Source organism: Teleopsis dalmanni, chromosome X (genome assembly GCF_002237135.1).
Source record: "Teleopsis dalmanni isolate 2A chromosome X, ASM223713v2, whole genome shotgun sequence".
NCBI lineage: Eukaryota > Metazoa > Arthropoda > Insecta > Diptera > Diopsidae > Teleopsis > Teleopsis dalmanni.
In genome coordinates, this window is record NC_051848.1 from 33,374,133 (window position 1) to 33,386,240 (window position 12,108).

General features: G+C 30.3%; 2 protein-coding genes across 2 annotated transcripts; one reads left to right on the plus strand and one right to left on the minus strand.

Annotated features, from left to right (window-relative positions):
* Nucleotides 1-30: 30 nt before the first annotated feature.
* Nucleotides 31-2,799, plus strand: LOC119662012. The gene is made up of 4 exons (XM_038071550.1): nucleotides 31-440; nucleotides 508-634; nucleotides 1,756-2,030; nucleotides 2,095-2,799. Exons 1-4 carry the CDS (start codon nucleotides 240-242, stop codon nucleotides 2,740-2,742), a joined length of 1,251 nt encoding a protein of 416 aa, XP_037927478.1. The 5' UTR covers nucleotides 31-239; the 3' UTR covers nucleotides 2,743-2,799.
* A 4-nt stretch (nucleotides 2,800-2,803) lies between these two features.
* LOC119688296 lies at nucleotides 2,804-9,419 on the minus strand. The gene is made up of 5 exons (XM_038102975.1): nucleotides 9,392-9,419; nucleotides 7,027-7,172; nucleotides 6,799-6,949; nucleotides 3,646-3,923; nucleotides 2,804-3,503 (listed from the first exon to the last, which is right to left on the minus strand). Exons 1-5 carry the CDS (start codon nucleotides 9,417-9,419, stop codon nucleotides 2,844-2,846), a joined length of 1,263 nt encoding a protein of 420 aa, XP_037958903.1. The 3' UTR covers nucleotides 2,804-2,843.
* Nucleotides 9,420-12,108: the final 2,689 nt, after the last annotated feature.

Consider the following 12,108-nt stretch of genomic DNA (forward strand, 5'->3'; position numbering starts at 1 on the left):
TAGAAAAACATATATAGATTTGATTCGTTTGTATTTTGTTCTATTCTGTTTAGATTAAAATTATTATGTGTTCACAAAACTCAATAGTTTGATTCATGGAATATCCGAAGTAATAAGCAACTACCGACAGTAGTACTGTGTGATTTGAGCACAACGTAACTCCAAGAATTTAATTATAATAAATTAATTTTAATTTTTAAATTTTTTTTTGATTTTTTGAAAATAAAATTTATTTAAATATGAGTGAGACGATTTCGGCGCGGCATAATCGGAATGATCTGTTCACACGCGAGGAATGCGAAAAAATTTTAAGTAATTTTCTCGGAGATGATTTAGCAGAAAATGGAAAACTATTACAATTTGAAATTGTGCCGGAATTAGGGAGTGTGGGCTATTTGGGTCAATATTTTCATCTAAATCTGAGTTATCAACTTAAAAATGTAATTGTGATTATAAATTGTATATAAAAATATAAATTTGCAATGTGCTAACAGAGATTTATTTCAGGCTGAAACAATACACAGAACTCGTCTCTTTGTAAAAGTCACGCTTCATGAGAGCGCTGAAATGTCCTCTATTTTTAAAAAGGAAACCATGCTCTATGAGACTTTGTTGAATGAACTCAGAAAATTCAGTAAGTATGCTTGGAAAAGATTTTAGAACTAATTAGAATAATAGAATAATAAAACTAATAGAACTAATAAAATAATAATAAAACTTTCTGTGGTATTATAACGGTTCATTATTTCCGCTTAGGGTACTACATGTGACATCATGAGGCCTATTGTCACGACCTCATTTATTGTCATTAAGTATAAGTTCATAAGAAATTTAATGGAATTACTTACTGGATACCAATTAAAAGCACCAATTGAAATATTAAGCGAAAAGTAGTATATTTAAATCAAAAAGTAATAAACTATTTTCAATATTAAACAAAATATTAGTTGTAAAAATATCTCTATATCTAAAAATCGCTTATTACATGAAACCATCGTTGTGATTATAACCATTAAATAATCTTTTAATTTATAGCCTGATTGGGTTTAAAACCTTTAGAAAACGTCTTCAACCAAAACAATTCACAGACTCACTTATACAGTTTTCGTGGCTTGAACTTACAAGAAGTAATGAGTTGCCAATCTGTTTTTTCCAGTTGGGTCCATTGAATGACTATTTTTATTCCAAAATTAAAGTTGAAATTTTCTTGAAATAAATAGATTATATTATTTGGAAGACTTCCATCTAATGCAACCTTCACAATGTTAATGAATGTGGAGTATAGTTAAGCAAAATATATCAATTAGGTATGACACATTTTCGAAAATAAGCTGAAAGTTTTGAGAACTTCTGACTACCACATCTGGAGTATCTTTTTCCTTTTATTTTCACTTTATGCAGATAGTCTTTGGTTTTCTATAAAAAAAATTACATTATTACATTATTACATATACATATATACATATACATATATGTTAATATTTGCACAAATCACAATCGGAATAAAAAGAAGATATGCTTGAAGTATTATGTTTATAGCTAATAAATTTAAATTTATCAACCAAAAAGATAGTAGAAGCATTTCGTTGCCATGTGCTATATTATCTCAACCTAAAATGCTAGATAGCAACGTAAAGTGATCATAAATTAATTTAAGTAATAAAAATTATAATAGATTTAAAAAAGTTATTAAAAATTTATTTTATTTAAAATAAAATAAATAAATTTTTATTTCTGTCTTCATATATTCCATAGGCAAAACAATTTGGTGTGCTCAATGCTACTACACACGAAAGGACCTCGTTGTTATGCAGAACGTTGTTGATTTGGGTTACGAACCCTTTAAGCAACCCACTAAATTTTTAACCGAACAACAGATAAAACCACTGCTGAAAGGATTAGCTACACTGCATGCATGTAGTATTGGGTATGAACTAAAAAATAAAATCAATATCGGTGAGCAACTAAAAGATGTACTCTATGAAGTAACGGTCAGTCCAACAGTGACATGGTACACCACAGGTATAAAGGTACTTAATCAATACTTATATACTTATTAAAATTATATATTAAACATTATTTTTTTATTTTAAGGCTGTGATAGCAGTAATTAAACAACACCCTGGGTACCAAAAGCCTGAAATGCGCGAATTCCTAGACAATAAATTACCAGCGCTTATAGAATCCGTCTATGCCATGGTTAACCCATCTACAAAGTATCGAAATGTGTTTTGTCATCGTGATCCATGGGGTGGAAATATATGTTACAGCAAAACAGACACATCTGAGACCCCCGCAGTGTTTGTTGACTTTCAATTATGTCGCTATAGCCCAGCGGCGATAGATGTGCTAATGGCGTTGTATCTTAATTTGAAACCGAAAGAACGGCGAGAGTTAATGGCACAAAGCTGCACATTGTATTATGAACATTTTGAAGCTGAGCTTAGCAGCATGGGTATAAGAGCAGATGAACATATGAGTCGAACAGAGTTTGAAAATTCAATGAAAGATTTAGAATTGTATGGTGCGCTCTACAACTGTATGACGGCTACTATATTGAGAGTTCCCGATGGCTATTTAAAGAATATGAAGCTAAATAATCCCGATGCGTTTCATCGATATGCGAATATTGAACGCACGGAGCAGGTGCTAGACCTGCTACATGAACATCAAAGTTTTCGGGAATATATGTTTGAGTGTATTAGAGATTTTATGGATTTGATATTAAGTAGTGAAAATTAAAAATGAAGCTATTATGTATTTAATTTATATTTATATAATTTTTTTTTTATAGTATACCTGTAGGCATATTACCTATTAAGAATTTACATAGAATATGTATATTAACTTAAAAATAAATCATCATTTTTTAATAAATAATTGAGCAATTCTTCCACTGGTTGAAGAATAGTTTTTCTATACGTTGGTTCCATTTCTATGACTCGCAAAAACAGTTCGTCTCTTTTTGTATTCATATAATAATCAAATTTTTCTTGTTCCTCGGCACGCATTTTATTTGAAACTCCTTTTGGCATTTTTATTAGTGGCTCGGAAATGGAGTGCAGTATTAGGACGGGAAAACGTGCGCGTTTGCAGTCTTGCTGAAATTCTTCCATAGTTATTAGGTCTTCGGAAAGATTGAGGTTTCGTAGAGATGCTCTAAGTGATTCGTGATAGTATTCTAAGTAAGTATTGCATGTTTTCTCTCGCTCCTCAAATGTTGTAGTCGCATATATAAAGAATAGAACATCAATAGCAGGTGGACTGTACCGAGTCAGTTGAAAGTCCACTATACGGCAATCGATTGGCTCTTTTTGCTCATTATATGTATAAAATATATTGTGTTCCCATGAATCACGATGGCAGAGTACATTATGGAACTTTTTCGAGGGTTCAGTGAGTAATTCTGCCTTACAAAGTACTTCATAAAGTTCTTCATCAACATATTTCTTCACTCTCGGTTCTTGGTAACTTGGAAGCATTTTGCTTAGGAAAACAATGCTCTAGAGAAGTAAAAAAATATATATATATTAAATAATAGGTTCAAGAGAATAAAAATTGTTTTAGTTTTTAAAACATTATTCTAAACTTTAAAATGAGAAGATATTAAACATTTTTACGGAATGCTTGTTTTTTTGTACTTACTTTAACTCCCGTGATGTACCACTCATTTTCGGTAGATAAAAACATTTCCTTGAGCTGGTGTTGAAATTTTTCACCAATATTGATATTTTCATACGATTCCCAAGCAATGCTGGCTGCATGCAGTTTGGCCAAGTGCTTCAACATGACTTTGTGATGCAATGGCGTATGAGAATGAAAGTTATCAATGTGATGAAAGCCTTTGGGTGAAGCTGAGAGATCTTCTAATACCAATAAATCGGGACGATTATAATAACACTCTGGATATAATTGAGTAGGTGCTGGAATTAAATAAAAAATTTGACATCTAATTAAAGTAAACAATTATTGGCTCAATTTATGATTTTTAATTGCTCACCAATTCAAAAAAAAATTCTAAGAGTATAGGAGTATATGAAGCACCGATGCAGTGATACTTCATGAGACAATGTAGAGTGAACTCTACAACAGTTTAGTACTATAATTCTTACGATCTGTAGGAGATATATGCTTCAATCTTTATAAAAGCAACTCTTTATAACATTGCTTGAAGTTTCGCCCGTAAGCCTATGTTGGTTTATACCAACTTGAGGCATCAAAAATAGCTTCTTCGCTAGATGTGAGGACATCTATGAGTACTGCTTCACCCACTATGTTATATCGTTCTCAAGGGTTTTATTGCAAACAATGGAAGGGTACGGATTGTACGGAAAAAATACATTCGGTTGATTGTTCGGTCGAATTTATTAGGTTCAGTGTGACAATTCACTTCAGATAAGTATAATGAAATTGTATAAATAAACCCATATATATTGTATCTAGATGTATTTATAAATATCAAATAAATATACGGTATGTTGAACCGAAGATTCAAAAAAAAAATGTGGTTGTTGTTGTAACTTGCAGGGATTTGATTATGTAGTCTCCTTTGGATGTCGCGCACTACACTTGGTCGTCGAACTCCGGTACTTAGATTCGGCCGTTCTTGGAATCATCAAAAAACAATACTAATAACTGCTGGCAAAGTACTTGGAAGATGATTATTATATTTTTTGGTTCATTCCAGATAAAATTAACTAATATTTTTGTTTTTTTCTTGCAAAGCACATGCAGTATAAGGGTTGGTGCTAGATAATAGCTATAAGATACGCATGGCTAACGGTGATGCAAGATGTATCATCGTAACATATCCGGGAAACTGGAACATTCTCGTATGTCTTGAATGTGTACTATTTCGTTCAATTAGTTAAACCAAGAAAAAAGGAAATATTTTTTTTTATAGTTTTATTGAAAAGAAATCCTTTTTATTTTTAGGTAAAATGATTATGTTAAACATTATATTAAAATGTTGCATTAGATATGCATAACCCTACTGAATTGTATTATATTGATTTCAAAGTAAACTCTTTCACTCCACTTTCGCAAGCATTCTATGCTCAAGTTAGCATATGCTTATATAGTAAAATAAGCAAAATTAAACATTTCAAATTTCGTCATTTCCCAATATTCTAAGACTCCATAATAATGATTGTAATGAACAAAAGCATAGTTAATGACATAAACTTTTCATAGAAACTGTTTCTGAGATAGTGATGTCGTTTCTAAAAACTTTCTTTAGGTAGTACATATACGACATTCTGTTCCGCAGCTGATTTGTCACAGGGGTTACTTTTTCTATATAGAATTTTCCGCTCTTCGTTTAAAGTAGAGTACTATATTTGTACTGTTATAAGAAAAACCTCTATACAATTTTTTATTATGTAGTTGAAAATATTGGGTTTGTTAAGTTTTTGTTGTGGTCTTGCAATGCATTCAAGGTGGAATCGGTAACTATATAACTTACGTTGTATGTACCTAATGACATATTTTCTGAAAGACAAATGAAAGTCTATTTATTTTTCTGTTTGCCAACAAAATTATTTTTCAAATTTTAAACCCATAAAATGAAATTTTGAATAGGGTCGATCTAACCTCCAACCTCTCTATATAAGGTTCATTATTATATAAAATTGGATGTTTTGTTCAGTCTTCAATTGTTGTATATATAAAACAACAGATTTGGGTATATGTATACATACTTGTAGGATATATACATTGTGACCGAAAAGTTTCCGGAAATAAATAAATAAAACGCAAAATTCTTAATCTTCATCAATATTTATTTTATCTCCTTCAAAATATTGCTCCATTAGAAGCGATACACAAATGCCAACGTTTCTTCCAATCATCAAAACATTTTTTATAGGCGCTTTCCGGTATGGCTTTGAGTTCCCTCTGCGAATTCTGTTTTACGTCTTCTATGGATTCAAAACGCGTTCCTCTGAGTGGTAATTTGAGGTTGGGAAACAGGAAAAAGTCACACGGTGCAAGATCAGGTGAATACGGTGGCTGTTCGATGGTATTTATTGAATGTTTGGCCTTAAAATCGTTGATAATGTTGAACAAATTGAGGTGAATCGGAACAAGCCGGGCGTTGACACGTCGCATACACAAATTGTCCACCAAAATCAAACGAGCCATCTCACGACCGATGCCTAGCTCTCGTGCTATCTCTCTAACACTCACATGAGGATTTTTGAACACGATTTCCTTTGCCTTTTCAATGTTTTCGTCGGTGGTAGAGGTCGAAGGTCGTCCAGAACGCGGCATGTCTTCGACGGTCGTACGACAGTCCTGAAAGGCTTTGTACCACTCATAAACTTGAGTTTTCGATAAAACTGATTCCCCATAAGCCTTTTGTAGCATTCGCAACGATTCTGCACACGAAATTTCGTTCGAAAAACAAAATTTGATGCAAACTCTTTGTTCAATATTTTTTTCCATTGTTTTTTTCGCAACGCACTACTGAGGTGAACTGGTTTCAACAGCTGCCGTAAACGAACTGTCCGACAGATCGCGCTCATTTTTGGCATAGTAATTAAGGACAGTGCTGCCAAACTACATAAACTTAAAATATCGAAAAATATACAGCGCGCGAATTTTAAATGAGAATTTCCGAAAGCTTTTCGGTCACAATGTATATACCATAATGATATGTGTGACACGTAACTGAAATATTTGAACCACCAAATACTTAGCAAAGTATGTTTTCCTTTTTTGATAATTAATATAATTATAAAGGGTTTAGAAAAACCCTTTATAATTTTAAAAAGATATTTGTAATATATATATATTTACCATATCTTTGTATATTTGGTAATATTTCAGTGTAAATGCAGCCTTCTTTTTCAAAAAACCCTTTGCGTTCGCATTCATCTCGATGATATTCATTGGTCAGCGGCACAGTTTTTATAAAATAACGAAACTTTTTCTCGCCATCTACGGAATCCTATTAATTTATAAAAATAATTTTTTTTTATTGCCTATATGTACTTATGGTAATTATATTAAATATAAAAGCTTCACCTCATCAACAATGCAAATATTCAATTTATAATATTCGCCCATAAAACCGACGAGCTCATCCGAGCAGCGATTGACACTGTAACGTAATATCTTAATGTTCTCATCACTTGTTAGTCTTAAAGACTTTTTTAAGATTTTAAAACATTCTGCTTTATCAAATAATTTTATGTCACCAACATCCATGATTTTTATTTTAAGAAAATCTTGAGAAGAAATGTTCGAACTTCCACGTATAAACTATATCTGTACCGAAAGAACGCTTAATGTCAACTAAACATGAACGTAGAATCTATTAGTAATACAAGTGTAGATGTCAAATGTTCGTTTGCTCTTCCAAATAAAATGATAAAATAAAACATAGTTAATTTGAAATTAATTAAAGCAATTGAAATTGCAAATAGAAGTATGAGAATGGAAGAGGTATCTCCACGATGTGTTGAATAGCGCTATATTCATTCATCTTTCCATTTATTATCGCTAATAGCAACTACACTTGGGTTTGCTTTCAATCTATGGAAAACATTTCGGGGGCTTGTGCCTTCCCGCTGTTATCACTCTCATTCATTTCTTTCTTTATTTCACTTTCTGTTTAGCTTGATAAGCTTCAAATAGTGTGTTTATTTTATTTTAATTAATTTACGGTCTTATCACGTTCTACAACTAATTACCCCTAACATTGAGCCATTAGAGATAAGATTAGCATGGGTAAACGTTATTGCAAACTTCGAGAGAACAAATCTCTTTAATAAAAAGTTTGCGGTTAAGCCATTTACTATACTCCCCTCAAGCAAAAGAATAAATTGTTTTGTAACAATTTAATTCTTATTTATTTATTCGTTATTATTGTATTTTAGTATATTTTTTGGCATAAATAGTATTTTTGTGAACATCTGATATAGTGATTTGCATACAGCATGAAATTTGAAAAGTTTGTCATTATAAAACGCTTAGAAGATAAACAAGGTGCTGAAGATTGATTAGAGAAAAAGACGTAAAAATATCGCTATGAATACTAAGATTAATTGAATATTTTATAAAGATTAATTACAAATTGATTACTAATTTCTGATAGGAATATAGTTACAAATTATATTGATCTATTGATACTATGAGCCGGAGTTGATTTTAGCTCATATACGTTCTGTTCAAAAAGTATTTGAATTTTGTTGTTTGTTAACTACTCCTTAAGTAATAGACCTTTTTCAAAAATTTTATGTTATATTGGTACACTCTTTCTTGATATATGGTACAAATTTGAGCGCCATCTGTCAATTAGTTTGTTTACAGCAGCTGTTAATGTGAGACTACCTCAAGTGCATTTAGCGATTTTTACTATGAAAAGTTCTTGTTGTATGTACACCATTTTTTGACTAAACATGGCACCACTGTCATCGCTCAGGCACCATATTCGCCAGATCTGGATCCGTGCGACTTTTTCCTGTTCCCGAAACTCAAATTGCCCCTTCGTTGTAAGCGTTTTGAGACGATTGAATCGGTAAAAGAGAATTCGCTGAAGGAACTAAAAGCCATACCTTCACGGGCCTACGAAAAGTGTATGGAAGATTGGGTTAAGCGTTGTCATATGTGTATCGCTTCAGAAGGAGCATATTTTGAAGGAGATAAAATAAATATTTATTTACAAAATCCGAGTACTTTTTGAGCAGAAGGTATACTTGTATAAAATGAAGCCAGTGGATATAAAGAGTGAAATAAAATCACATTAAACAGCTTGAGTCAGGTTTTGCTTTATTCACCAACATACTCTATCATTACTTTTATACACATCAAAGTATAAGTTATATACCAATCCGAAGTTAGAGGTATTTCCTAACTTAGTTTAATACTATGAATAAGAAATCTACTACGTACACAACTAACCATAAGAGATTGGAAACAAATGAAATAATTCCTATATGATCAGTAAGCTACTCTATAGTGTTAATAATTTTATATAATAAAATAATTCTAATAATAATTCTAATAATAATTCTAATAATTTTTTCAAGTGTAATAATTGAAAATATTAGGAGAAGATTAAATCTGATTAATTCGCTGGACAGGAAAATACAGAAGATATTGTATTACAACACTAAATAAATATAAACTAAAAAAATTTTTTATAATTTTTATTATCCGTTAAATATCTTTCATTAATGACTTTATGATTTGTGGGTATTATATTAATTCAGTCATTCCACAACAACACTTTTTTTATTGATTGTTTATATTTATTGTTTTTGTATCGCAATAATGATTCACAACATAAAAACTTCGCTTAGCTCTTCTTTAGAATACATTTTTGTTTTTTATAATATTACATTATGACATACTGACTATAGATATATCTATAAGAACATAAAATAACTTGCATAGTAAGCCAATGTCATGTCCATGTTATCTCTGTTCAGCCTGAGATCGCAATTTTTATGCCTCTGTATGACCATTTGAAAGAATCTAATTACGTGATGAAAAGACTCATTATAAGCAAATCATATATAAAAACAGTGCCTGGAACTATATCATAAACCATTTTAGGATCCAATTAAAAAATGTGGACTTTTTTCCATACGTTATCCAGCATTTTAGATAAGGTTTAGTTTTATAATTCTTTATTCCCTTGGGTAGCAGTTTATATAGGACATAAACACAGTGCTTGTTAAATAACTCCATTAGAATTTATATCGCTGTATTCATGTAATGCAAAAGAAACTTAATATCTCTTCTTCTGCATATTCAATAGACTGGACTATAGTGTGGTTAAAACATATTTTATATATAATACATAATATATAACATTGTTATGAGAGTTGTAGCACTGCAATTCAAAAATCCAATGGGTTATATATGTGTACTTAGAGCGATTCTGAGGCTCTACTACGAGGATGAATTCTGTGATCTTATATATTCATAAAAGTGCTTTTTCTATCTAGATGTCTAGCATTAGTATAGAGCATATTTCCAATACGAGCTTTTTGGTTTACGTTACTCTTTTTACGAATGTCACTGGTCCCACTAAAAACACTTAAGAAGACAACTCCAATGTCTTTATAAAATTCTTGTTATAATTTTTGTAATGGTTTCGGTTTTAGCTTTCTATCAATGACTAAAAGTATGAAAAGTCCGGTAAAGAGATGTAGTTAAATCTGACCAATTATTTAAACCATAATAGAAATGTCTGACGAATTTTGGGTTTTCATATATAAGTATATCAACACATACTAACATCTTCTGAGAGCAGATTGCCTTATCTTAACATTTAAGCTAATAAACACGGAGCTCATGGAGATCGTTCCCGTTCATTAAGTTGGTGGTAACAAAAGTTACTGCAAAGCCCACGAAATCGCTAAAAGTAGTTCCTGGGTTTGGACTGTGTTTCAATACTCATTTCTGTTGATAATAGGTGACTATAATATTTAGTTCTGATCACTTAAAAATCAGATTTTTAGTTCAAGTTTTGCTGGATTAAATGAATTTTTATTTAATTACTTACCATTACTTAATTATATTATTTATTGCTGGATCTGTTATCATTTATATGAGTTTTCAATAGTCAAAAGTCGTAGAATTTTACTTGTGAAGTCAAATTTTACTGTTCAGTAATAAAAAAGACTAATCCAATTTTGTAACAATATGTCAATATATGTCAATCGAATTGATTATTGAACAATATTATATACAGTTATTATAAAAATATAGTTTTTTAATTCATTATTATCTATTTGAATGTCTTTGGATTTGATTAATTAATTCACAACTCTTTTTGAAACTGACTGAAGATAAGATATCTGAATACCTAAAGCTGTGTCTCGACTTCTTTTCGATTTAAACATATATTATATTTATTTCTTTAACTCATTAAAGTTTTATAAAATGCATTTCCGAATTGAAAGCCTTTTAAATATAAGTTTTATAGATTTTTAAGTTGTATTAACTTGAAGTGTCTTCATTTAATTTTTAAGAGGTTCAGTGATTTTAATTTTTGAGTCTTTAACTCTAAAATAGATATTAAAAATAATTGTAATAAAAATATTAAACTAACTTTGAGTCCAATTATATCACCAAAATTTAATAAGCTGATATAATATATGTAAAAACAAAGTGGAGTACTCGCCTATATAATAGAGATGGTGGTACCCTTCTTATTAAAGTCTGAAGTCTCAAGTCTTAAGCTTTATAGTCTTAAGCTTTAAGTAGAAATTTTTCCTTTGGTATCAAAATTTTTAAAATGATTATAAGAAACATAACCCTTTTTTTCAGTGGTTATAGTCCTGATGACAGATTTGCTTCTTTGGGATTTTACATAAATCAAATCATTTTTTAAAATTAAGAAAAAATTAAATCTTTTGTATTTATATAATAGAAATGAGACATTCTTATTTTTAGAAACTTCCATACTCTGATAAATAGATCAGAATCAACTGACATACGAGAGGACTTGAAAATGTAGGTCATATCAAAGATAGTTTCTTAAAATATTATATACACTAGGTCCGGTATATATACTATAGATGAAGAAATATCTGTTTCTAATAAAACTAAGGTTAATTTCTGAAAGTTATATTTAAATAAATAATAAAATTTTTATAAAGTTTTTTAATCATTTTTATTAAATTTTAATACTTTAATGGTATCTTTGGTTTTTCGTATATAATTTAGCTCAATGTTAACAAAAGCTCTTTTATAAGCTTTAAATTTTAATACATCCTTAAGTTGATTAACAGGGCGATTCCTAACTAAATCACATAAATATTGGAAATGAGTCCATGATTCAAGAAATAAAAAACAAACATTTTGGAGAGAACGCTTTTTTAGTATTAACCGAATATGGGCTATGAGAAGTAAGCCTATTCGGAAAAAAAGTGTTCGTCAATATCTCAAAAATGGTTATATCAAATAGTTCAAACATTTTAGTTTATGAATTATCATTCAATTCGGTAAATGTGTTTGTATCGAAATGAGAGAAAATGGGACCGAAATGAAATACAGCGGTGAGTATCTTATAATGGATAAACAGATTAGACATTATAAAGTTGGTTCAACACTATATTCTGTTGAAAAAATTGGACTTGAAGTAATAGTTTA

What these genes read in the sequence shown, in the direction of transcription:
- LOC119662012 (XM_038071550.1), top strand. Translation starts at nt 240, where the DNA reads ATGAGTGAGACGATTTCGGCGCGGCATAATCGGAATGATCTGTTCACA. An exon ending in GAATGAACTCAGAAAATTCA is followed by an intron (nt 635 to 1,755) that starts GTAAGTATGCTT and finishes TATATTCCATAG; the next exon opens with GCAAAACAATTTGGTGTGCT. An exon ending in GGTACACCACAGGTATAAAG is followed by an intron (nt 2,031 to 2,094) that starts GTACTTAATCAA and finishes TTTTATTTTAAG; the next exon opens with GCTGTGATAGCAGTAATTAA.
- LOC119688296 (XM_038102975.1), bottom strand. Translation starts at nt 9,419, where the DNA reads ATGGACATGACATTGGCTTACTATGCAA. An exon ending in GACATTGGCTTACTATGCAA is followed by an intron (nt 7,173 to 9,391) that starts GTTATTTTATGT and finishes TTGATAAAGCAG; the next exon opens with AATGTTTTAAAATCTTAAAA. An exon ending in ACCAAATATACAAAGATATG is followed by an intron (nt 3,924 to 6,798) that starts GTAAATATATAT and finishes ATTTAATTCCAG; the next exon opens with CACCTACTCAATTATATCCA.